The 26106-nt window shown below is 32.7% G+C and overlaps 2 protein-coding genes across 2 annotated transcripts; one reads left to right on the top strand and one right to left on the bottom strand.

Moving 5' to 3' along the window:
* The first annotated feature begins 48 nt into the window (after positions 1–48).
* Positions 49–3432, top strand: LOC105343159 (intraflagellar transport protein 25 homolog). Its single transcript, XM_011450412.4, has 4 exons — positions 49–207; positions 1464–1570; positions 2040–2108; positions 2884–3432. The coding sequence occupies exons 1-4, from the start codon at positions 116–118 to the stop codon at positions 3033–3035; spliced, it is 420 nt and encodes a 139-aa protein (XP_011448714.1). The 5' UTR covers positions 49–115; the 3' UTR covers positions 3036–3432.
* LOC105343169 (fatty acyl-CoA hydrolase precursor, medium chain) lies at positions 3428–24464 on the bottom strand. Its single transcript, XM_011450423.4, has 11 exons — positions 23638–24464; positions 18603–18764; positions 11365–11512; positions 11053–11238; positions 7679–7881; positions 6778–6922; positions 6548–6655; positions 6228–6301; positions 5798–5918; positions 4727–4862; positions 3428–3973 (listed from the first exon to the last, which is right to left on the bottom strand). Exons 1-11 carry the CDS (start codon positions 23848–23850, stop codon positions 3556–3558), a joined length of 1914 nt encoding a protein of 637 aa, XP_011448725.1. The 5' UTR covers positions 23851–24464; the 3' UTR covers positions 3428–3555.
* Positions 24465–26106: the final 1642 nt, after the last annotated feature.

The following is a 26106-nucleotide window of genomic DNA, read 5'->3' as shown; positions in this document are numbered from 1 at the left end:
AATTTATAACGGAAAAAACTTACGGTTTTTGTTTCTACTATTCATAATATTTTAAGCGTCCAAATAACGTTGATTAAATATTTTGTTGCCATCAACGCCAAGAAATTCTTCAAAAATGTTTGATGTTGCTCTGAAAAGCGCCGGTGCCCAGGTTGTTCTTGCTACTTCTAGTGATGGTAATCATCCACCTGAAAATATCATCGATGGGTATGGTTTAATAATAAACATATTGTTTCTTATTCAGTAAATCAATGGAATAACGTCTATTGTATAATAAATGTTTCAACTTTTGGTACAAAGAATTATGCACATTATTTCATTTAAACGAAGTTTTTATTTACTGAATGGCTTATTCAAACTTATCGCCTTGATTGACATTTTCGGCTAATTACAAACTATTGTATTTGAAAAGAAGATAAGTTTGTGGAAGTCTTGCATGGGCATACAGAACGTTTAAATTTTGTGAGGGTCAATCCTCAAAGTTTACTTAATATAGCGTATAGCATATGTTTGTTAAATTTAGAAAATAGTTAACAATTTAGAATCTTTGATTTAGATATGATATTGGCCAGGATATCTTGATCAGTGTGTGTCAGTTGGCCTTGGTACATTTGTTTACTAGGATATATATTTCTTTTACCATGCATGTATGCAGTTGTCATGCAAATGGTTTGATAGAGCACCTGTCTAAAGTTTAAGTATTTTTGTCCTTTTCTCCCTTACTATTACATTTGGAATGATAAACAGTCTTTAGATCTGTTACTTAAAAGGTTAACATTTCTGCAAGACCATTCAAGCCATGTAATTGAATGTTAGGGACAATGGAATAACAGCCCTGAGCTTTAAAGTGGCTATCAAGCAGGTTTGTTTGTTGGTGAACATATACTGGGGATTCCTTATTAAATGCAAGGAAATAATATCCACATAAAATTGTGAGAAGCAACAATTGCAGATTTTTTAACCTGGCTAAATTTTTCAGACAGTTTTGAATTATATGAAATTATAACCAAAAAACTGGTACTCTCAATTTTATATTCTCATGATTTGATACAAAACAGTGGAATCGTGGAATTAAGACCTCACATTAAAATAATGAATTTACAGTAGTTCAGATGTCTCAGTTGGTAGAATACCAGCTGTCTCAAATGATGAGGCACCTGTCTATAGTTTAGGGGGCTTACTAGCCAAAGTTTGAATCATGGTATTATTACTTGCATTTTATAACTTTCTACCATTGATTTGAATCTTTGGGACAAAAGATTTTGTGGCAGCCTGGCGGATTTAATTAAGATTTTGGAGTTTATGGTAGCATTACCTCGATGTTGTAGCTCACCGAATGTAATTTGGTACTTGGAACAAGTAATCCCACACACGTACCCTGCTCTTTATATAATGTTCGTAATCTAATAGCTTTTTTTATATCTTTTTTTGTGTTTAACATAACAATTTGCTTTTATTTTTAGGGATCAGGAGACATTTTGGGCATCAACTGGTCTGTTTCCACAAGAATTCATTGTTACATTTTCCTCCATGATGAGTATACAGCGAATTGAAATTGCATGTTTTAATGGTATGTACAGGTTATTTTGTAAATAATGTACTTCCTCAATATTGACTCCTTTACTGGTGTATAAATTCACATCATGTATCACTATAATCTTTTCTGCTTCTTTCATAAGAATTGCAAGAAATAAATACTTTTTTGTATATATATAAATGTTTTAACTGACAATAATCACCTCCCTTCTGAAGGTCAACATACTCCTATTAATTAAGTATTTGACTAATTTAAATATGAAATTAAAGTACTGGCCAGTGTAATTTAGAAAACACTGATATATGCATATACATATAATTATGTCAAAGCCTCTTAATTTTTAAGTTTATACTGTAAAGATATTTTATTTTAGCAGATATGTTTTAGCCCCAGATGCACAATTTTAAATAAATTGTCATAGAAATGACCCCCAACACTGCTGCAATTGGGAATTACTCAGAATACAAAACTTTTTATCTGTGTAGTCATGTTTTTTTTTCAGTGAAGAAATTATCGTTTCAAACTAGCAAAGAAAATGAGCCATTAAATTTTGAAGATCTGTTAGACAAAGGTTGGTACATTTCATATTTCATGCAAAAAATCTTTAAAGCTTTGCAATCAGTGTTTAAAATATTTTGAAAATTTAATAGTGTAATCATATAATTTTGAGTGCATTTTCCATAAAGTGACTAAATTTGGTGGACTTAATTCTGATATTTTAAACATTTCAAAACTGTTTAAAAATACCCCACAAGAGATTTTCATGAAGATAAAAAGCACTATAAAACACTGTTTTATTCAACATATCAGTCAATTTTGACAGAAATGAAGGATCTTTTTCTTCAGTTTGACATTTGGTACACTGCAATGAATCTGCTTTTAAATTTCCTTATCTTTAAAATGTTTTAATAAAACTAATCACAGAGTCTTTGCTAAATGATTAAAAGCAATTCTTCATGCTACATGTACTTACATGTGCAAGCAACAATCACAAACAATTTCATAATGGACATTTCACTTCTTTGATAGCAAAATCTTCAGAATTAAAAGAGGTACAGCTCTTTTAGGAAGGCAAAATGGTCCTGGCCATTTGTAGGCTAAATCAACCTCCAATAGACAAAGAGCTTTGTATAATGATATCGAAAAATATTCAAATTTTAAAGCCAAAATATTTGAATTTTTCCTTCCTTAATAATAATTTACAGCCAAAAATATCATATTTTTTAAAAAGTTGAAGACATGTCTGATGCGTAGATTTTAACCACCCGGCCCCTTAAGGTTTTGGAAAATTCCATACTTTAGTAATTTTGTAAAGAGTTTTTGGATATTTTTTTTTTCATTTTTAGAATTTGATGCTACAGACAATACTCTCCAACAAGAAGAATTTCCATTAAATAATAAAAGAGCCAATCACCTGAGAGTTATTATAGAAAGCGGCTACGACCATTTTGTGTCAGTGCATAGACTCAGTATTAATGGAAATGCTATTCATGGATAGGTGATAGCTTCTAGATTTTCTTACCGTTTTGATGGTGGAGAAATTGATCCTGTACGTGATAAAAGGTTTTTCATTCTCACACAAAGTACATATATAATTTGTCATTGCTCTAAAAATCCGTGAAAATTTCGCCCACGATTTGGTCAATATATATATTTTTTTAATATCTAAAGACTTACTGTAATGTGTGAAAAGATGAAATAACAAGTAACACCAGACCACGTACCATCATTGAACAATCGTTTCGTGTTTTGGTGTATTTTCAGATATATGAGAAATATGAGACAAATTTGTTGAAAGTTCAATTATAAGATATTTTTACATTTTTAGGGAAGAAGTCATTTAATTTTCTTTCACGTTGTATAATTCTACAATCAATAAAAACACAGCAATTTTGGATTTTGTCTTTTATTAAAAAGCGAATGCAGAAAATAGATGTTAAATTCGTGTGTATCAATATAATAAAGATCAGAATCATTTTCATGTGTGTTGTTTCCAAACATTATGGAGTTGACGTCACTCAAACGTTAGTTTTGAAATACTTGGACTTCTTAATGTCTTTACTGGAGATTTCCCCGGCTATGCAAACGCCATGTTGGCGGTGAAGATTTTGTAGTTGAATTTTAGTTTTACAATATCCAACCGCTAAAAACATTGCGAGGCCCGCAAGTCCAATAGAAGTGGCGATTAATGCCCAATGATCGGGGCCGGTCACTGTGTGTGTCCTTTGCACTGGACTTTGTATGACGTCACCAGAATCTAATTTCCCAGAATACATTGGGATTTTGTAGTTCCAGAAGTCCAGTTTTCGAGTTTTGTAATTTGTGGACAGTTCAACAAAGGGTCGGTTTATTCCCTGATAGATTTTAGTGTATACGGGATTGTTAACACTGTATCGATCCATATGGAATTGTCTGTGAGGAACCAATGATGGAAGTCTGCAATTTAAAAAACCCAAAATAAACAAATAAATAAATACAAGATTAGCAACAAATGAGAATTCTGTGTTACTCAATTTCTTTACAAAGTCTAATGGTGGCTTTATGCAAAAATCCGGTAAAAATTTGATAAAGTTATTCACTGACAGCTGTCTGCGTGGTATGATGGTCAAATACGGAGAAAATATAAATTGTTTTTTCTCACACGAATAATAAAAATACTCTATTTCACACATTTTACAATTTTACAACTTTTACGCACTTTATATTAAAAATATTAAATATATTATTAAAAAGGATACGAACATCTTCTTGCGTAGTTTCAGGATTAAGTGATGCAATTGAAATTTAAACCGTGTTTGAAATGCTTCACCCTTACAATAAAAGGATGAGATTATGCTAGTTGCGTACCAAAAATTCCAATATTACGGTATAAAGCTGCTTGTCAAAAGACAGAAAAGGGAAGTGCAAAAATAAATACTATCACATTACTTTTGAGACCCCCTGCCCACACATACACACATCACGGGAAATTAAAAAAAAATATCTGAAGAGAAAAGGACCAGGATTGATATATTTAATATCTCTGAGCTTAATCCTGGAAATGAAATACAACCTGACGAGGAGTATGATAACATTAGTCATACCGCCTTTCAAACACAGAGTACTATATCGTATTGAATTTACTTTTTATGGTTTTTTTCATGATAAACGATATTTCTTTTTTGTTTGTTTGTTTGTGTTTGTTCTTACCCATTATACACAAAGTTTGCCCACATATGAATGAGCAATGTGGCCATTTTCTTGTCGGTATCATCGTATCTAAAATTTGAGTGACCGGACATGGGGAATCCTGAGAGGTAGAAGATTTCAGATCCGTGGGTGACTCCTGAAAAAGGAAGTAAATTGGAGCGTGTATAATTGTGAATGGTTTGTCGACTTACACACGTGGTAATTCTACTTTTAAAAACGTCTGTTGCGGCCAGCCTAGAATTTGTAATTTGCTCTTAATAAAATATTGCATGTTGGTATGAGATAATTATCACTTTACACCTAGACAATTTTGTTTACGTTCAAGGGATTCTATTTGCTAATTAATACAATATCTAGCGCAAACATTGAGTATATTTAGTCCTTATATGGACACTCAAAGATCGCAATGCACATGTGTTGCTTTATATTTAAACAGTTTTGAAAACTGTTGCATCTTTATACATAAACGCTAGCTGGAAGTTATGATAAATACATATTTACATTTACCGAGTATGATTCCCTCTATTTCTTACGGAACTTAAAGTTAATTCATAGCTCTATAGAACAGTTGTAAAAACTGACAGGACTGAAATCTACACGCCCCATTTATCGATTGGTCGAAACCAACAGCGACCTAAGAAAAATCACGGACTTCACGAAATAATCATGATGATACCAGAATTAAATTCCAATGAGAGACGATTTGGCTGTTTCTTTTAGCTAACGTACTGATGTATATACATTTACAGTAATTTAGTGAATTTTACTTACTTTTTACAATGAAATTATTAATTTGTTAAAAGAAAGATGTAAAAATAAACAACATAATGCTTTCTTTGATAATTAAATTCACGCGGGTTATAAAAGTAGCGATCATTGCAGAACAAAAATTTACATAACCCGCTAACGCGGGTTTTTATTTTTTCTGCAATATTGCCACCTTCATATCCCGCATGAATCATCAAAGAGAGCATTTTATTGTTTAAATTGACAAAATCACGATAAATATCAATGATTTATACAACTGATGATGAGAATCTCTAGTAATTATGCATATCACTACTAGTATACCTTCCCACTGGGCGTATTTGGACTGGTACTCATAGTTATAGAGGTAGACTGGAACACTGCGTGATGACATCATCTGGGCCAGTTTATGTGTGGGCGCTGTGATGTAGTAGTCACCAACAATCTGAAACGATGACGTCATTAACGGTTAAGTGTACGTATCGAAAATGTCTGTAGAATTTCTTTTCATTTGTTTTAAAACCGATTATCTAAATTGGGATAGCTTGATCATGAGATTGAATAAGACGTAAATATAGATTTTTTTTCTAATTTTTAAGTCTTTTTTTCAAAAACTCATCCGAGTTATTTCAACTTTTGATATGTGTTACTGATCTCCCAGTTTTGAATACCGCTAATGTCACTGGATGCATGATAAAAATGATTCCAAAGCAGTACACTGCTTTGGTACTTCCGAATAATTAAACAGGCTTACGTCAGAGAAGATTTCCTCCACCAAATGCTCTTTTTCCTCAAGTGGCAGTGATGCATAGGTATCGATCACCATGTCTAAAAGTAGAGCAAATATTACAATTTTTAAAAGTGATAGGATATGAATGACTCACGTGCTCTTATTGATAGAGAAAGTCTAGTTTGTTTTATATATCAGTCGAAGAAATTCATTGAGGAAAGAAAACTTTCAATCAAAAAGTTACTTTGTTTCAGTTTTGTGGTCGAACCTTGGATTAAATCCGATGCATAAATAACGACCAATACTTTTCAACTGAAAAAAAAAACCAAACAAATTTTGCGTACCCACGATATTGGCCAGGTTTGGCAAATCTCCGCGGAAACAATACATCAGTGTTATTAACTGTTTGATGCCTTTTTCCTCTCCACCAAATAATTCCACCAGTGGTTTTGCTGGAAAATATGCATTACATTTATATCAGACTGTTAGGGAGTCCCCCTCCCACTGCAAACGCAAATAATGGAAAACTTACGATAAACTAAACAATGAATCCTTGATATTGTAAGCTGACTACCTGCAATAAGCCCCTCGTCTGACGTGGCGCCAGTCATCACGCTCTCCGCTCGGAATGCCCCGGATTGTATCAATCTCTCCGGTGTATCCGGAAGTACGTACCCGTCCACCACCGGGCGGAACTGCGGCGTCAGGGACGGAGACGTCTGAAATTGACAAGGAAGGAGACATTTTATACATCTCTTTAAGGTTCATCGATCTTTTGTATAAGAGAGACAACTCTTACTTGGATTCCAAAATAGCAATTATTACTTTGTATTTTTTTTTTCAGTTTTAAGTCGATTTTTGTCGAATGATTGCTCTTGACAAAATCTAATGAAACTATTTTTCCTAAATTATAATTCATGTTTATGATTTAGAAAATAACTATCATTTCAGAAAAATCTCATTTGAGGAAGAAAGGGATGATTCTCATTATGTATATGTTTTGTTTATGACCTTGATAAATATTGACATTCTTTGCGTGTGGTAGAAAAAATATATGTTAACAAAATGTCAAATCGTTCAAAAACAAGTCTGCTGCATTGCTTGCCATTTGATTTACAGAAAATATGATGTCATCGTTCGAAACACACAGTCTGGCATTGATTGGCCGTTTATTTCCGGCGATGTACATGTAACACCTCTGTCTGCTATGAATTTCTCGGGAGGGGGGGGGGGTTAAATATGGAAAAACGCTGTAATTCCTATGAGTTATGCTTAGAGGATAAGTTTGCCTAAGAATTTTCGAAGAGGAAAAATGTTTGATCTCAAGACTCGACATTAACGTTTATTTATGGTTGTATGTAAACAAATCTTGTAGAAATTTTCATCAGAACGGAAATATGCTCAACATCAATTGCCACAAGAATATTTTTTTAAATACTCGTCTAAGAATATATATTTATATCTGTGCGACCTACCACATATTTAAACGCAATTTGTCTATGCATGACTTCGGTAGGTATGTTCTGCAGACATTCTTTGATGAGTCTAGAGCTGTTCCGAAGACACCCAATGGAAGAGACAAAGATCTTGAAGTGGATGTCCGGAGAAGTCACTTTATCCGAGTAACTCCATTGTGCAAGGGGGGACCCGCTCTGGATTATGACTCTCCGGAACAACCCTGCAACATATGTATAACATAAGGTGTGCCTATTCTTATTTTTTCCTTGCACAATTAGTGCCAAATTTAAACAATGATACATTCATATTGCTTCATTTTCAATAATCGACATATTCAAAGGTTTTGCAGCTTGAGACATTTCTTACATTAAACTGCCTTCTGAGAAAAACATCTGAGCAAAATATTTCATATCTTTTTTTTATTTTATATTTCATCTCTAAATAATTCTAAATGATCTCAAAATTGAAGCCCCTTCTTGCGCAATCAAACTATGATCGCAGAATTGCTGGAAATTCAATGTACAACTTCTTAAAGTATTAACAGCCTAAATCCATAAAAAAAAAGCTGCATCGATTTGATAAACAACATCTGCAGTGAGAAAGAATATATATAACATGAATTAGCCGACTTCACAACACCCAATCAAATGGAATCTTTATCACCAAATCTACTCTGGATTATCATTGCATTAACTGGATATCTCTTTATATCTATACAAAGGTAGTGTCGAGATAACCCAGAACGTTTTTCACTATCGTTGCATTAAAAATTAAAAATCTCTGCAGTAGCATTTTGATAAACTGAAGCATCAGTTCTCTGTAATACTGTGTAGGTGATGCGAACTCGCTAACCTTTGATGAAATTTAATCTCCCGAGAATGTCGAAATCTGTATCAATTTATGCCACGTTTTGGCAATTGTTGGCAATAATTCGTAATATATTATATCTACTTATTATATGTCTTGTAATCTACTTATTATATGTCTTGTAAGTTATTCATAAAATATATAATTTTAAAAAAAATTCATTTAGCATTGAAACCAGAGAATCCTTACATAAAATTATTGTTTGAAATTCTTTGAATACTATGTTAACGTTTTATCAAAATTCGAACAAAATGCAATCTTAACCAGTTTTATCTTTCTCTGCATCGAAAATAACCTTCGTTTGATTATATTAGCTTTGAAACTTTTTTATAATATTTATATAAATAAAAACGCCGTTTATCTGTGCCCTTGAAGAAGACATCTATTATACATGTACCAAGCAGATTTCCCGGTATTCAGTTTCATCCATATTCAAAGTGCTCACCTATTAACACTAAAATATCACCTATTTCTGACAGGAAACATGTTACAGACTTTTATATTATGACAGTAATCAAAATGGCAGAGGTCTTAAAAACATCAGGAGATACCGTTATTTACACACAAAAAGGCCGATAACAACGACCATGACACATCGAATTCGGCTTCAACAGTTTTCGGAATTGCTGAGCGCAGCACGCGAAAATTGCCTGTACTCATTAGATTGAATGTTTTTATCGCCTACTTCTATTTCATTTAAAGATATGACGTATTTTATCAATCGCAGAAGCAGTCATTCAAGTAATTGAAAAGTGATTGAATTTCCCGTTGAATTAGATTAGCCTAGTTTTTCATCATATCTTATTTAATATTAGTTGTTTATTGTATGATATTTAATTTTGACAGTTTTTTCTCCTTGTTTAAACGCCTACTTAAAAGGGATTTTCGTGTATGTCGGAAATGTTATCAGATGGGTCATTGTACTTTGAACAAAATGATCTACTCCCGATGTATAAATAAAATGAGTTTAATCCCTTTTATCTGATTATAGATTTTTAAAAGTATAAACTTTGCAGGTGATCTTATAATAATAAAAAAAAAATAAGCGTCGAGAGAACGTTAGCAAACCATTTGTTTTTCTGAACAAGAAATATTTGAAATTCGAGTTTGTGCATTACATTAAAAATCAACTCACAGACAAATGGACAAAGCGCAAATCAACATATATGTGCACATGCATATTGTATTAAACGTGTATTGAATATGAAGGGATCCTAGATTCTACAACTACAGTTTTGCAAAAACGATTTTAAAAAATCAGGAAAAATAAGAATAAATTTAACAGTAAAATCTAACAAATAGAACACTTTTGCTTATACAGCGGCGTCGGAAGGTACTTTGTATCGGGGCGGCGAACTTCCTCGATAACCGGGAGTGGATGGGGTGCATCGAATTTGACTTGAAAATAATTTAGGATATGTCCAATTTTTCTTAATTTAATGATACATTGTATATAATTGTCACTTATTTGATGGTACTAAAAAAAAACAATTAAAAGCAAAATTATTGTACTTGAAGTTTGTTTTGTTTGACGAAATACACATTTGATAAGTGAATATAGTGTACATATATGTAACTCCTGCTGCTCTTGCCCCCACGGCTAAACCGTAAAACATATAATATTTTATTTTTAAAATATTTTTTAGAATAACAATTTTAAGATTGGTTCAATCACACGCTCTCTCTAAGCAAAGCTGCGTTGCGTAGATAAAGTCTATGGTTGCACCAGACTCACAATAGTACCGCAGACACGCACAACTAATTTTTACTTTCATATCATATAACCGACCGCCTTCTGGCGGCATGTAATTAAATACACTTATCATTAAAAAGGTCACAAAGCACGCGAATCGGGCATTTAGAAGATCGTGCTCATATATCGAATATCAAACACACTTTTAACAAATACGCAAAATAGCAGAAAACAATTTCCGAACAAAAAATATTAATTGGCGGTATTTTTTAACTGTACATGTCGTAGACACTTATCATCGATAGATGGGCAAATAATAATTCTAAAACAAAAATCAACAAGAACTCAGTTGTTGCAACCATCTCAACAACCACGATGGTCCTTCAACAACATCTACAACAGTAACAATATCAACAAAAACAACAACAACAGCAGCAGCAACAGCAACGACAAAAACAGCAACAACAGCAACAACAAAAACAGCAACAACAATAACAACAAAAACAGCAACAACAATAATAACAAAAACAGCAACAACAAAAACAGCAACAACAATAACAACAAAAACAGCAACAACAATGATAACAAAAACAGCAACAACAATAACAACAAAAACAGCAACAACAATAATAACAAAAACAGCAACAACAATAACAGCAAAAACAATAAAAAGCAGCAGCAGCAACAACAGTAGCAACAACAACAACAGCAGCAGAAATAGCAACGATCACATCCAGAACAAGTTAAACAAAGCAGGAAAACCACTGACGTATATCGAGTCAATTTTGTCAACCGGAAATCACACAACAAGAACAATAGTCTGAAGACTACCTTTTGTCAAAGGTGACATAACAAGAAAGCCGACACTACAGCCTCCTGCGCTGTGACCCATCAGTGTTACTTGGTTTGGGTCCCCGTTAAAGAACTCGATATTCCGGCGCACCCACCACAGAGCAGCAACCATATCCATCATCCCATAATTCCCTGAGAGTTCCGGGTCACCGGACACCAAAAAACCTATGAAACAGAGACATTCGTCATTAACTTTGTGAAATAGTTTTTAATTAATGTTTCAAATGAAAAATGTTTAACCTAGTCTCGTCGATAGTGAAATGTACAAAGCATGTATTAAGTGTAACTCACCGAGTGGTCCTAGTCTGTAGTTTATGGTTACAACCACGATTCCGGAAGCCGACAGCATGCTCCCTTCAAACATGGCTCCCATCCCGTTAAAGTATGATCCACCATGGACAAAAAACAGAACGGGATACTTCTTACCACCGTTGGTACTCTTAAAGAAGCCAATGCTTAAATTTAGCAGCGAAGAAAAATATCATGTAGTGCGTTTTTATTTTATGAATTAATCGATTTGTTGATTAATGTCTTGAATTAACAATATACGATTGAATTAAAAGTACAACATGCACTTTGCAATTTCTGTAATGGTTGGCAATATTTTGACAAATGGTCGTTTTAAGTAAACGTGCATGCACTGTAATTTCTGTAGACCCGTGCCGATGGAATACGCAGAGCAAATTGAGATTGGAAACATTACCCGACAGGTTAATGCAAGGAAATGTCAAATAAACAGTTTTTTTCTTGATGTGAACATTAAACAAGAGCGTCTCTGCCTCTATGTTGCAGATAAGTTATCTTACGAATGGTTTAGAAACAAAATTAATGTGTGGTATTCCGAAATGAAAAGATTTCTTTTTAATTAAAGAAAATGTATGTAATATCTGATAAACACTAAATTATAAACATTTCATCAAAGGCATCAAATACCATTTGTGATAACAAAAAAGTTAAATTCCTATATATATATATATCGTTTAAAAAGTCTCTCTCTCTCTCTCTCTCTCTCTCTCTCTCTCTCTCTCTCTCAAAGATCATTTGCCACAAACATTGCATGAAATTGCTGTTTGAAAACCCCGGAAATGATGTCATCATAGTCCGTAACTTTTTTTACAGGTGCGAATACATGGCGACGTAGTAAAGCTACGTTGGTCGTTACAAAATATTTAAATGACGGTAATTTTATTGTATGATGGGAAATGACGCACCCATGAATCTTTCTGTTTTCCTCAGTTAATTACAAATGGGATTTCAATTGAGGGATGGTGTCGCCGGAGATATCTTTTTTTACAGATTTTTTTTTATTTGTTATACTCACTTTTGTCACTCACTTTTTGTAACAAAGTTTGTCACCGTACTTGATGATTTTGATTGCATTTGTCAAGTGATGAAACGCCAAATAAAACTGGGGATGTTAGAACAATGTGTAACTTTTGAGTATAAGGAACGTTATGGGATGAGCTGACGTAATTGTTAAGTGAAACGTTGTACTTATAACAACCGAATTGCTATGCTATAAACATAGGGGCTACAAGTATTTCACATTACATTTTACATTACATTACACATTACATTACACAATACATTACACATTACATAACACATTACATTACACATTACATTATTACATATGGACTACTATAGAGTATTTCACACATTTATTATCATCAGTTTAAGGCTGAACATCGTTAAAAGTTTATCGATTTTTTGAATTGACATATTTTTTAGTAACATGATTAACGAAGATCTAAAAAAAAGTATCTAAAATGGAAAAAGAAATAGACGACGCTTGCATTGTGTCAGTATGTTTTACCCCTAATATAATTTTTAAAAATTTGTTCGCCGATTTATAACAGGTTAATTTGCGGGTTTAAGTCTTATGTTTTTGTAACATGATTAACGAAGATCTAAAAAAAGTATCTAGAATGGAAAAAGAAATAGACGACGCTTGCATTGTGTCAGTATGTTTTACCCCTAATATAATTTTTAAAAATTTGTTCGCTGATTTATAGCAGGTTAATTTGCGGGTTTAAGTCTTATGTTTTAAACTTCATTTTGACACAGAAAAAAAAAACTTAGCCTACGAAATGAGGTTATTCCTCCCTTCCCTCCCAGAGTTCTACATTTGAAGCACTTTATCCGCACATATTGACATCAAAGTCTCAATGAAAAAAAAACCTTGAAAAAATAAAGTACAAGTATACAACACGATATACTTAAATGTTAAAAAAGAAACTATTTTATCCACTTTGGTTCAGACCCGGGTTGCGTTTTACAAGAGAACTTACGACTACGTCGTTAATATTTCAACACCATGGAATTATCTTTAATGAATGAAATTTATTAAAAACCAGCAATTTACAGCTATTTTGAAATCTATAATTATATTTTAAAACCCTAGAATTGAAAAATTGATTAATATGTGATTTAAAAGTATTCAGTATTTTGGTCGTAAATCGTAAGTTCCTTTGTAAAATGCAGGACGTTAAGGTTTACGAAACACCCGTGAAATTAGTTTTGTTGTTGTATTTTCTCAAACAAAGTATTGGTATAAATCTTTGTAAAAGTTCATTGCAAAACCTTTATTTGAAAAACTTCAACCTTGGATTCAACTTACGCAAGGCATAAAAAATTGAAGTGACGCGTATTTTGATCATTTCTTAATCTACATTTCACTCATTATGGTGTTCCTTTAGTCTGTTAGCAATCAAGCCTTATATATAATTCAAGAATGTGTAACTTGTGTTTATTTTAGTAAAAACCTGAAATTTAGACATGATTATCACTAGTGATAAAACTTAATGCACATTAACAAAATATAATGACGTCATCTTCGATTTTCATTTTTATTTTTAAATTTAATCTAAAATTAGCGTTTAAGTTAATTTCGTTATATTGATAAATCTAAGTACAGGGGTTATAGTAATTGTGCCGTTTAGTTTTATCTGAATTTGAATAATGCAGTGTTTTAGTGTTGCAAATTTTTGTCTTAAAAATTAATTTATAAGCACTATTACGTCATCTATCAGAATTTACTTTTAGTTACTGCTAGAATAAAATTCAGAATATCTAAGTAACAAAATGCTTTATAGATAGCAGTAGAACATTTGTTATATCTTTAAAAGTAGCTTTTTGGCAATGCAAGTTCAAAAAATGACTATTTCGATTAATGAAATTGAAATAATAGTAGGTTTGAAGCAATGAAGGCAAAAATACAAGGTCAGATTTCTTTCCTGCTTTAAATATTTATAGCTTTCATTTCAAAGATAGATCGATCGAAATATTAAAGTTTCAGAAAATTGAATGATAGGAAATTGATAGAAAAAATTGATAGGAAAAAGATAGATTGATCGAAATATTAAAGTTTCAAAAAATTGAATGATAGGAAATTGTTGGCTTGTTTTTTGTGTACTACCTTAAGATGACCACTCGCAAAATTAAGAAGCAAAAAAAAAAAAATCAAAGTAGTGAAAATGTTTTTGAAAGATAATTTCTGTAAGATTACTTACGGTATATAACTATATAAAACTAGCAGAGCATTTTCGAATAAATTTCGAAAGCATCAAATTAATCACAAAGACTTTGAACTCTTTATATATTCAAAGTACTATTTGACGTTGCTTAATTTGTTTAACCAAATGAGTGCAGAGGTTTATAAACCACACTTTATATCATAAATGAAAAGCAAAGTGAGGATAATAAGAGGGACGTACGAAGCAAAGCGATATTGTAGAAAAAGGTGTCAAAAGATCTTGATATGCACGAGTGCAACGTACTACGAGTACTTGTTGTCAAACTGAAAAAAATCATTATTCAGCAGAGACAGTTATGTGTCTCGACCAGTTGTTAAGTGGTATATAAATGCACCGCTAACAGCCCCTCTTCATTTCCGTCCGTCGTCTAATGTTTCGGTAGTCATCGGATCGAAATGACATCCGAATATTTTCCACACATGTGACGATGAAAACCGAGCCAAATTCAACAGACATTAATCCCGTTTTCTTATCTCATGATTCTTACATTATTGTTTATATCCAACAAAAGACGAACCACTTACTGATGGGGACGGTGACACCTGATCGCTGTGTTACAACAATCGGTATCCCTCGCCTTTTATCCGTATCTTTTGATTGTCATCTTCGGGGTCAAAGAGGACCCTCTTAATAGATCGAAGAGAGTCCTCGAGTGTTTTTCTTCAAAGATCGTGATATATTTATTTTGCTTTGAGGATTCGAGCTTGTGGTAATTGCTGGCGTATCGATAGACCAACCCGTGAGCTTCGGGGCCGAAACCGTATACAGATGTTTATTTACAAAAGAATACAACACGGCTTTTATCACTAGGAGACACTTTGCATCTCACCAAAATGATAATCTCCAAGATTATATAATACCCTAAAAATGTACAAAGAAGTTACTCATTTCGAATTTTTAGAATGTCATTTTATACTGTGTGTAAATAGCTTAGAAGTGTTTATTCCTCCAGAGAGAGAGAGAGAGAGAGAGAGAGAGAGAGAGAGAGAGAGAGAGTCAATGTTCTGTGTCTAAAAAATGCAACAGATTAACGTTAACAGGTTGACTGATTTTACCAGCTTAAGCTGATAATCCATTTTGTCATTGAAGTAGAGTCCAAAGTGTACCGTTTGAATTGCATGTGCATCAACAACACAATCAATGAAGGTGACAGATGAACAAATCTGTAAATTTGGGTATCAAGGAATGGCCAAGTTTTACGGTTTTCATATTACCACCCAGTGATCAGGAACTGTATCCTCGTTATATTGGCTTCAAAGAAGAAGGCAAACAAAACCATTTACTCCCACAACCAGTGAACAATTAGGAATCAAAGACACGCACACTTCTGTACTCTTTTCCAGAATATGATGTAACGGAAATGAAATGTAGGTAATGTATGATTTTTCCAAACAGCTTATTATCTTCTTTTTTCATGGCAACAGCCTTTGAACGAAATACGAATGAATGAGCCCAGTCAAAGTTCAAATGAAGACAATGTTCCTTTTTTTTTGTTTTTGTTTTTACAGTTTTGAGAGAAGAGAATCAATTAACAAGGTTACAGAGGAAATGGGACAGAGAGATGTTAATAATTACTGTACTTGAAGTTTTGTTTGAGTAAAAATTAATCAATTTAAGTTCAAGGTGGAAAGCGAACAAATTGGTATTTTGCACAGACGTTCAGAACAAATTGCAAATAACAGTAAAGCAGCAATTTTTTAGCGCTGGGATGATCTATGAACATGTAATATATTGCTAAACACGATAATCATTTACTTTTGATTCATAGATATTTTGTATATTTTCATATCTCAAAATAAAAAAGGACCTAAAATGATTGGGTTTGTTTGTTTGTTTGTTTGTTTGTTTACCTGATGATGAAATGTATACCCGAAAATTTAAAGTGATACGCAACCCCAGACGAGACGTTTTTTCTCTATTACATGTAAAAAATATATATATACATGTATATCCATACAACATACAATCAAACATATTGAATGAATTAGTCTTTAATGTTATAGATGTCAACTGCCTATATTGCGAACCAATTATAATAAAATATTAATGAGACCATATCAGGAAAAAAATATTCGATAACAAATGAACGATATTTTGCTTGCAATTTTAATAGGTATTAACTTTTGCAACAGCACAGCAATTTGTAAGATATTTCCTTGATATTAGAAAATAATAAACTTTTTACCATATAAGTGCAGGTCTTAGATGTGTTGAATTTCACCAAGCAATACGCTAGGTGGACTACAACAATTTGGTTAATTAGCTTTAAACCTACATCTGCAAGAGATGCATGCTGGTCTGTAATTTAAGTATCAGATGTTACCATTTATATTACAGAGAAACGTGTACCTGAACATATTTAATGTGCAAGTCAAGCAAGTGTAATTTGCGAAGGCTCTTTTGTTCATTATGAAAGACGGTGTATCGCAAAATTAACCAAATGCATCGTTTTAAATTCGGTTTGAAAGAGCCTGCACGTACGGTTCGATTAAATGGATTTTAAATAACCATTTTAAATACTGGTCTCATTTAAATCTTATACAGCTGCGTTTCTGAAAACCAGAAATACCTTCCTTTTTAGAGTTCTAATTTATCAAATTGGAAGTACTGTCCCGCCTACAACTTTATGATGTCCCCCCTCCCCTCCAAATAAAATATACTTGTTCCTTAAGGACAGTAGAATCTAGCTAGGTTTAGCACAAGGTTATGGATTAAAGCCATGTCCTTAGGTTTTTAAACTGAAGTTTGAAGAGTAATTTAATAACTTTAAACTTCATATTAATTAGAATAGGACAGATCTTAAAATTATTATTTTTATTTTTTGATTTGCTGGCATTATTGAATTTTTTTTTCTCGGAATTTTAGAACTTTTGCTTAATTGAAACACATGAAAATACAGTATAAAATCAGAAAGAAGATACTTGATATTTGCAAATAAATTGATGTTGTTAAAACTCTTTCTCTCATGTACAAGGTATTGTAAGATTTAAAATGTGCAAACTTCATAGGATTTACTCATTTTTTCAACATACATTAAAAATGAAAAATTTTGCGTTGAAAGCAAATTATTGCTGGCTATCATCTGTAAGTTGGCCACACAACCGCTGAATTAAATTTACATGAAAAAAATGGTGCATAATTAATTTAAATCACTGTCTAACAGCACAATTAATCTCACAATTAAAAAATATATGAATCATAAACCTTACGAAAAAATTGATAAAATCAGTTAAGACCGTGGCAAGAACTGGCAAGATTGGAAATAACTCGTCAATTTCATCTGTTACAGTCAAAACATTTGAAAAGGGCTGGGACAAATTGACGCACAAAAAAATCACAGGCACCTAACGTCAGGTGCCTGTGCAAAAAATCAAATTAGAGCTCTCTATAAGGAATGAATTCAATAGCTACCCAATTTATACGAATATAAAATTGGTTGGGACAGTTAACCGCGAAGTACTACATTAATAAATGTGTGTGTCCTGAGAGGTGTCTGCTTGAAAACGTCCTTCTATGATACAATAAAATATACATGTACATGTTCCTTGTGTTTTCTTTTTCCCCGATGATGACAATTTCTCAAACTCTTGATAAAATTAGTTAGGATTATGGCATAATTCATAATACATATTTGCTTGTGAGATTTAAAATTCTATAGATATGACATATTAAAGTAACAGTTTTGTTACAGAAAAGCCTAGACTTTCAATTTTGGTTTAATAAAGGAGGAAACTCGCATCTTTGACACTGTTACGTATTTACTTGTCTTACAACATATATATGAAGACCCCTCAGAATTTGATATTTTTCTCATTATTAAGAAATTAACTTTGAAAGAGGAAATCAAATGCACGTCGACATCAGCGTTTTTTTTAATTATACGGATTTATATCTGTACATAGATACGAAAAGTATAAAAAAAAAAATTATTCTAAAGTTCCACTGACTGATGTCACGTTGAAGCGAGAAAATCGTTTGATAAAGAATACTTACTTTTGGTGTATATATATTTAGATAAAGGCAGTCTTCGCTCGTGTAATTGAACCCTGGCACATGAAACTCAATATAAGCCACGCCCTCTCCGGGCTGGGGACAAGCTGGTGGAATATCCAGGGTGTCCAATACTCCATTCCAGGGATCGGGGGGTACAGGACGCTGTAGAGAAAAAAACAATAAATTGAACTGTTAAAGATGTTACATATCATTTATCTATGTATAATTGTACACTCTGCAAATTGCTACAAACTGTTTTCATAGTTTGGCTGGATTATTGATCTGCTTTCTACGTTGCTTATAGGTTGATGACGTCACGTTTTGCTGACGTTATCCAATAAGAAGTATTTATGTCAGTCGACAAACTCTAGATATATAGTTACTAGGCTAATATACCCAATTGCTATGATTCTCTTATAATAAATGATGCTTGGTATTCCCAAACATAAGATGAATAAAATATTGTATTTCCCCGGAAATAAATACATGTCCCATATTCAAAATTTTCATAAAAACACGAAAACGTCCGACGACAAACAAAAATCATGACTGAATTATCTAAAATTTAATGTATTTCAAAATTTCTACATATCAGAAACCAAATAAAACTTTGCATATAAGTTGAAAAAAGAAAAGTAAGTAAATTTAAATAGCTCATATATACTTCACTCATTCGCTTTGACAGATATAAGCCTCTGAATTTATTAAACTTAGTCGTACTAAATAGGTTGGTTTGGTATTTTCAAGCAAAAGTTTATACGATTTATGCCTTGGTGAAATTTCCCTATTTATTATTGATTAATTTAATGTTGTTTGTAACGTGCTTTCTGATTGGCTGGAAATATTAGTTAATACCATATAAAGAATGTTGCCTACGATACAATTTGCCAACGTTTGAATTTTGTACAATTTGATGTGATTTAATGATTGTAAAAAAATTAAATCATTAGAAATGAACTCAATGGCTACCAAATTTATATTCATATAGACTGGGCTGGAACAGTTGAATTTAAAAAAAAAAGGCGTAGCAGCGTAAACTGCTCCAATCCAGTTTATATTCCCATAAACTGGGTAGCTATTGCACTATAAATAAATTTCGTGTCATATACAACGTCACGCGATGGAAAAAAACCATAAAAATGATTTTTTTTATCATCAAAATGTAAATGTCAATATCAAGTTCGGATTTCATACAGATTTTTTATATTCTAGAGGTTCTTTAGTATTAAATCACCTTAATGAGTCGATACTATAATGTGTGTCATGTTTATTGTTTATCATTCTACGGACTATTTACACTTAAAATTCGATCGATCTTAAAATGAATAATTTCGATATTAATATCAAATCTGTGACCCCCCCCCCAAACCCCCCCCCAAAAAAAAAACGATCATTGCAATAGCATAGAACTATCAACTATGATATCACTATGTGGACTATATTATTTTTTAAAAAGAATATATCATTAAGCACACTGATCAAAGATTTGGTGGAGGACAAATACCTTATCAGAAACCATTTTCCGCATTGTATATACATAAAGTACCAAGGTCGGTTATAATTTGAATATCTGATATAAATTACGCGGTAAAAATAGATTCCTAAAATGTCATCATTTTTAATAATTACCAAAGCAATTGTGTGCTAATTTTTCATATCTTTTTTTTCTTCTTCAAAAATATATCGTAAATTCAAGATAACATGAACTTTTAGAAACAATGTGTAAACACCGAAAATAAAATATCTTCTTCGAGCTTTAAAAGTTCGATCAAATGTTCTGCCAAAAGAAAAAAAAATCATATACATGTATGTTGACAATGAAACTCTTTCGGTTTACAGGTTTTTTTTTTAATATCATCTTCCTCTGAACACAAAAAACCTCTGACAATGATGGATGAAAGTTATCTGAGAAAGGAGAGAAAATATAAACATCAAAGTGAAATATTTACAAAAAAAAATGTGCAAGTAAGGTCGGGTTATGTTAAGATAAACAAACTCATTCGGTGTTGGCCAATACCGTATAAATTGTTCGCAGGAATGAGATTACTTTCATCGAGCAATCAGGATATTCCCCCCCCCTCTTTCTCGTTTGAATATCGTTGCACTTGGGATGCCGGTAATTAAGATTGCTGATCGGTTATATCTATTAGCTTTCATTAATTCCGCTAGGAATGTACTTTGGAATAAATCTTTTTTCCCTCCCCCGCGCCATTTGACTTTTACAAGATGAGTGCGATGTAGCGTGAGCGATGGAATAGGTATTTCTTAATCAAGAGAGAGAGAGAGAGAGAGAGAGAGAGAGAGAGAGAGAGAGAGAGAGAGAGAGAGAGAGAGAGAGAGAGAGAGAGAGAGAGAGAGAGAGAGAGAGCTGTCAAAGAATATAGAAATGAGTGGTAGTTTATGGTTTCAAAACTTTGACTCAGTATGAACTTTTGAAAATAATTAGTGAATTTTCAATGAATTACGTTTAAAACTTAATAAATTTCATTTTCTTAATACCAAACAAATAAAAGGTTATGAAGACCTTTCTTATAAACTGTCTTTAAAAATAGCAAAAATCAAAGTAGGAGGAGACCACAGAGCCCTAAAGAGCTTGAAGCGCTGTATATCAAGCGAAATAATTGCAGTCCTGTTCTTTATATTGACAACAGCCGTAGCCTTGATTGAAATTAACGAACTCCTAAGTGTCCATTTCTGGGATAATGATAAATATTCTTGTTCAATTTTTCACGCGCCGGTATATATAATTCCGCAGAGCACTAACGAAGTGAGGAATAAATTGTTATTGAGAATTTAATGCCTCTTTTTCTTGGTTAATGTAGTGAGCTGATGAACGCCAATTATTTCACGACAATCGAAAGATTGGCTCTCAAGACTAGCTAAAGGGAAGAGAGAGAGAGAGAGAGAGAGAGAGAGAGAGAGAGAGAGAGAGAGAGAGAAAAAATATCTCATAATATATCAATTTAAATTTATCACCCATTTTTCCTCCATGTTTTGATATTTTCTTTGTTTCTGGGTAGTGAAATCCTAAACATGAGAACGAACCAAAATTGTAGGTTATCAAGCAAATTCTCAAGATAGAATCAAATATTTCATTAATTTTTCTCTCTCATCAGAATTTATATATCTTGTTGATTTCAAGTGCACTTATGTAAGACATTAAATAACAAAGGAGGTTTGTGGCCTAATTGGCAAGCTTTTTCATTGGAAACAAATGAGATGTTTATAATGGATTTCCTTCCAGCTTAATTGCACCATTTTACTCCTTACCCTAATGTATAAGGAGTTCGTTTCTTTAATTGTTTTGATCCAAGTACAGCTTCAATAGTAATACGTTTTAAATTTGTATATATTTGAAAACTGAGTCCCTTTTTTTTTCAAAGAAAAAAAACCGGTGCGTTATTTCGCAATAAATGTAGTTTGAAGGCTGAAATGAAAACCACAACGCATTGTTTTTAGATGTTTTGAGAAAAAAAATCGTTGGCGACATATTATTGATGAAATGACAAGTGCCAACACAAGTTTCTTTACTAGTAGAAACCTTGAACTTATCGATGTCGCTTAGAAATATAGGCCATTTCCTTCTTTGCCAGAAAAAAGTAGCTTTAAATAGTAGTAACGATTGATATAACAGGATTGTTGGCTGTCCTGTTAAAGGATGTATTATATAAAAGTCGCTTTGACCGATTCAGTGCCGATTCGAAAGACTCACGATCTTTCGATTTACATTACCAAACTGCCGATACAAATATCCTCAGTGAAAACAGATGTACAAAAACTGTGTATTAATTTTTTACCAGATTAAAGTTCAAGAATCAAGATACATGTATCTTTGATAAATAATTTGGACGTAAAATTTAATACTTCATCAATTATTATTATTAATTTGATAGGCTTACTTAAAACGTCATACAATACCATCCAGTTATATACACATATACGTAATAATGATGAGAAAGTTTTTCTAACTGCATGCATGGGAGAACTATTTTATGAATGTTTTTTTTTTATTGCAACGCCATGGTAAAAAAAATATTTGGACAAAAAAATCGGTCGTAAAGTTTAACATTGACAAAATCCGAAGTTGAATAAATCTGATGGACTCGAGAGCTCAGTACATGCAAATTTTTTAAGAAAAAAATTGGCATATTCAATTTCAAATTAATGCCGATGGACAAAAATTTGATGTGGTTGGCAAAGTTTTAAATTACTATTTGAATATATTTGATGGATCGACTGTACATTCTGTAGTTACAGTTTTATAAGATTGTAGAATGCACCTACTATATTGATTCTATCAGTTTCAAAAGATCTAAAAGGTGTCTCCTACGAAAGAAATTTTTCAAGACAAAAAAAAATGTTTGAATGAACTATACTGTTTGACCAATTAAAATATTGACAAAATAAAATGCATTTTTGCTCAACTGCTTTATTCAGCGTCATTAAAAAACATCAAATGCAACTTGTTTCCAAAAAAAAGAGAACCCCCCCCCCCAGAATTGCAGGTAAATCAAAAAAAATTTCATACATAACCAAAGACGTCACTTTTTATTGTGTATTCTCTAAATTTCGTACATGTTTATGGTTTATCGCATAACCTTTATCGTTGTATGTATATAATTACTTTGATTCATATACTCGTCACGATCAGGTATTTCAAGGTTATGTAATCATATATGTAATGCATGTGCGTACGTATGTACGTAGGTCATATCAATACATTTAAAGCCATATCATAAACAAACATCATATTATCACGGCTATAGTGTTATTTTTCTATTAAGACAGTGTGAAAAACAAAAAATGATATATGAACAATTCGACCCCACGGAAATCATGATGTAAATGACAGCTTTGTCATTTTCTTCTGGCTACCTATCTCAAAACTACAACTGATATCAATTTAATAATTTAGAATGAGAAAATTGCAAGTTGTCACAATTTTTCGTTCAACGTTTTTATTCAAAGATAAAATATATTTTAAAATATGCACACACACATAAAAATATTTTGAAAATAAAGCTAAGCTACTCACCTCAAACCGTAAAGACTTTATTGGAGGGGACGCATAAGGAACCCCCAGAAATCTCTCAATCTGTTTCCCGGGGCGGACACTCTCCACGGACCCCCTCACTCTCCCATATTTCGTTGTTTTTGTCACATATTCTAGAGAGGTACTCCTAAATACACCAAACAAGAAGAAAACAACGAGATAGAAATTCCGAAGTAAATTGGACACGGCGTCCATTTCCCCTGGGGTGGGCTTTGCCCCGGTTTACTTCGTCTGGGTCTTATAGAATTAAAAAACAGCTTACAATGTTTCCGATTGTTCTTGTCATTATCAATGATGTTGTGCCGATTTTATCTCGTATAGTACCAGAGCGTTCGAGATGATTGACAAGATACCTCAAGATTTTTTTTCTCTCTCTCTCTCTCTTCAATATCTTTGAGGACGGGAAATGCACCCAGTTGTCGCGAAATTTGTCAAAAAAGGAAGTCTTTCAAGATGACTGTTTTGCAACACGAACTTCAATATCTCGTTATTTCCTTCCAACAAGCTTCTGTCACTAATATAGAACTTTCTAAGAGAGAAAACTCACTAAACACACATTTTTTCTCTCACGAGCGGTGAATTTTTTTTTCAGGGTACCACTGACTACATCCGTGCTCAGAAGTTGTGAAGTTCTAGTGTTCCTGAGGATAAAGGAAATTCCCATGCACCGTTCGGCATCTCTCTCCTTTCTTCCGTTTCGCTTCCTTGTGGTAGGATCAGTCTATATTCATTGAATTTTTATACTAGGCGCTAAGAGGATTTATAAAGGCGATCAACAACGCGTCTCCCAGCGGCACGCCACCGCAGTTCATGTCAAAGAGCCGTAAGCCATGCAAAAGGTTAATGATACGGGGTAGCGAGAAAATAGTGTAAATTAGTGTAAATTTTTGCTACCTTGGTTTTTAAAGGGGACTAAAAACAGTTATCGCATACCTTATCATATATCAGTTGCATTTACGCACGCCGGACGATACAGCCAGGTAATTAAAACAGCTTTATGGAATTTCAATAATGGGTTTATATATTTCTTTGATGGAACATTACTCTGTTTTATGAGAGAGAGAGAGAGAGAGAGAGAGAGAGAGAGAGAGAGAGAGAGAGAGAGAGAGAGAGAGATGTTCCGATGAAACCAAATTCTTCTTATAAAATTTTTAAAATTGACGGATATTTGGTAAGATACACAGAAGTGGACTATTTACAGAATATATATGTCAAAGGAAGACCACACTTTTAGACTACTTGGCATTAATTTGAAAGGCAAGCTGACTTGGAGAATTTCATCAATTTCCTCATGGCCTAGTACTTGACTTCGCTCTGACTATATAATTACGTAAAGTCGATTCGTTACATAACGATATACTAGTAACTGAAGATTTGCACATTTTAGTCACGATTTCATTGTTTGTTTTTTGAACGTCGTTTTGAGAATATTTAACCGATGGATTTCTACAAACCTGTAGATCCCCTAATACCGCTGGACGTTATGGTTTATCTTTGTTGTACACATGAATAGCCACGGTTCCACAGCTACATGTATGGTGTTTAGAAATCACTGATTCTATAAAAATGCCTTCATTCAATTTGATAACGGTTCGCAAATGTGGTTTCTGGACAGTGTTTTTTCCCCTTGTATTCCGTAATAAGTAATATATCAGTTCTTTTAAAATCAGTCATTAACTTCATTCAACTGTTGTCATCTCAGAATGTTAAAGAGTGGTGCATTTTATTATTTTATCAATAGATTTATTAAGAATCCTTTTGTCATAAAAAGGTTCACTTGTAATCTTGCTTTCTTTCAAATTGACCTGTTTATATCAACAGGTAAGACAAATGTATCATTGGTTTTGTACGTCTATGAGCTTTATCAGTTTATAGCTGGTGACGAATAAACAATAAAACATCAATACAATAGTTTATCGAGCTTACAGTAGAGAATGAATACCTTCCAGATCATCAACACCGAACGGTTAAAGAAAAGACAATTACTTAATCTATTTGAGTTCTCAGTGGATTTGATTGGTGAAAAAATTCATGCTGACGTTACATTCAAGGTTTTTCAATCTTGATTTTACCGAAAATGATATAAAATACAAGAATTTTATTTTCAATATGAAAATATAATGAATTTCTACATTAGAGATATATCGATATAGATATATTGATAATATTGATATTTCATCAGGCTCACACAGACAAGGACCTTTAGAGGCTTGTTTGTCGGCAGTTTATTTTCCCCAGCTTGTGTAAGTGTCGATTCACGCATTGTCATGACTATATTGTTGGTCTTAAGTGTCACAATTGTCAATATCGATACAATTATTGATAATAAAAAAACCCCAACCCATTTATTTGCTTCTACGCTTTGAATTGGCTTCAAATAGTCGAAATTTTTTCCTTTGATTGTTTCGTATAACTAATGATTAAGTGGGGAAAATCGTAATTCACGGAATA

This window comes from Magallana gigas, chromosome 7, assembly GCF_963853765.1.
Source record: "Magallana gigas chromosome 7, xbMagGiga1.1, whole genome shotgun sequence".
In the NCBI taxonomy this organism is placed as follows: Eukaryota; Metazoa; Mollusca; class Bivalvia; order Ostreida; family Ostreidae; genus Magallana; species Magallana gigas.
Note: the sequence above shows the minus strand (reverse complement) of the source record. Positions and strands in the feature narration are given on the sequence as shown.

What these genes read in the sequence shown, in the direction of transcription:
- LOC105343169 (XM_011450423.4), bottom strand. Translation starts at nt 23,850, where the DNA reads ATGGACGCCGTGTCCAATTTACTTCGGAATTTCTATCTCGTTGTTTTC. An exon ending in TAAATATATATACACCAAAA is followed by an intron (nt 11,513 to 18,602) that starts GTAAGTATTCTT and finishes GGCTTCTTTAAG; the next exon opens with AGTACCAACGGTGGTAAGAA. An exon ending in GCAAACTTTGTGTATAATGG is followed by an intron (nt 3,974 to 4,726) that starts GTAAGAACAAAC and finishes TTTAAATTGCAG; the next exon opens with ACTTCCATCATTGGTTCCTC.
- LOC105343159 (XM_011450412.4), top strand. Translation starts at nt 116, where the DNA reads ATGTTTGATGTTGCTCTGAAAAGCGCCGGTGCCCAGGTTGTTCTTGCT. An exon ending in CCTGAAAATATCATCGATGG is followed by an intron (nt 208 to 1,463) that starts GTATGGTTTAAT and finishes TTTTATTTTTAG; the next exon opens with GGATCAGGAGACATTTTGGG. An exon ending in TGAAGATCTGTTAGACAAAG is followed by an intron (nt 2,109 to 2,883) that starts GTTGGTACATTT and finishes TTTCATTTTTAG; the next exon opens with AATTTGATGCTACAGACAAT.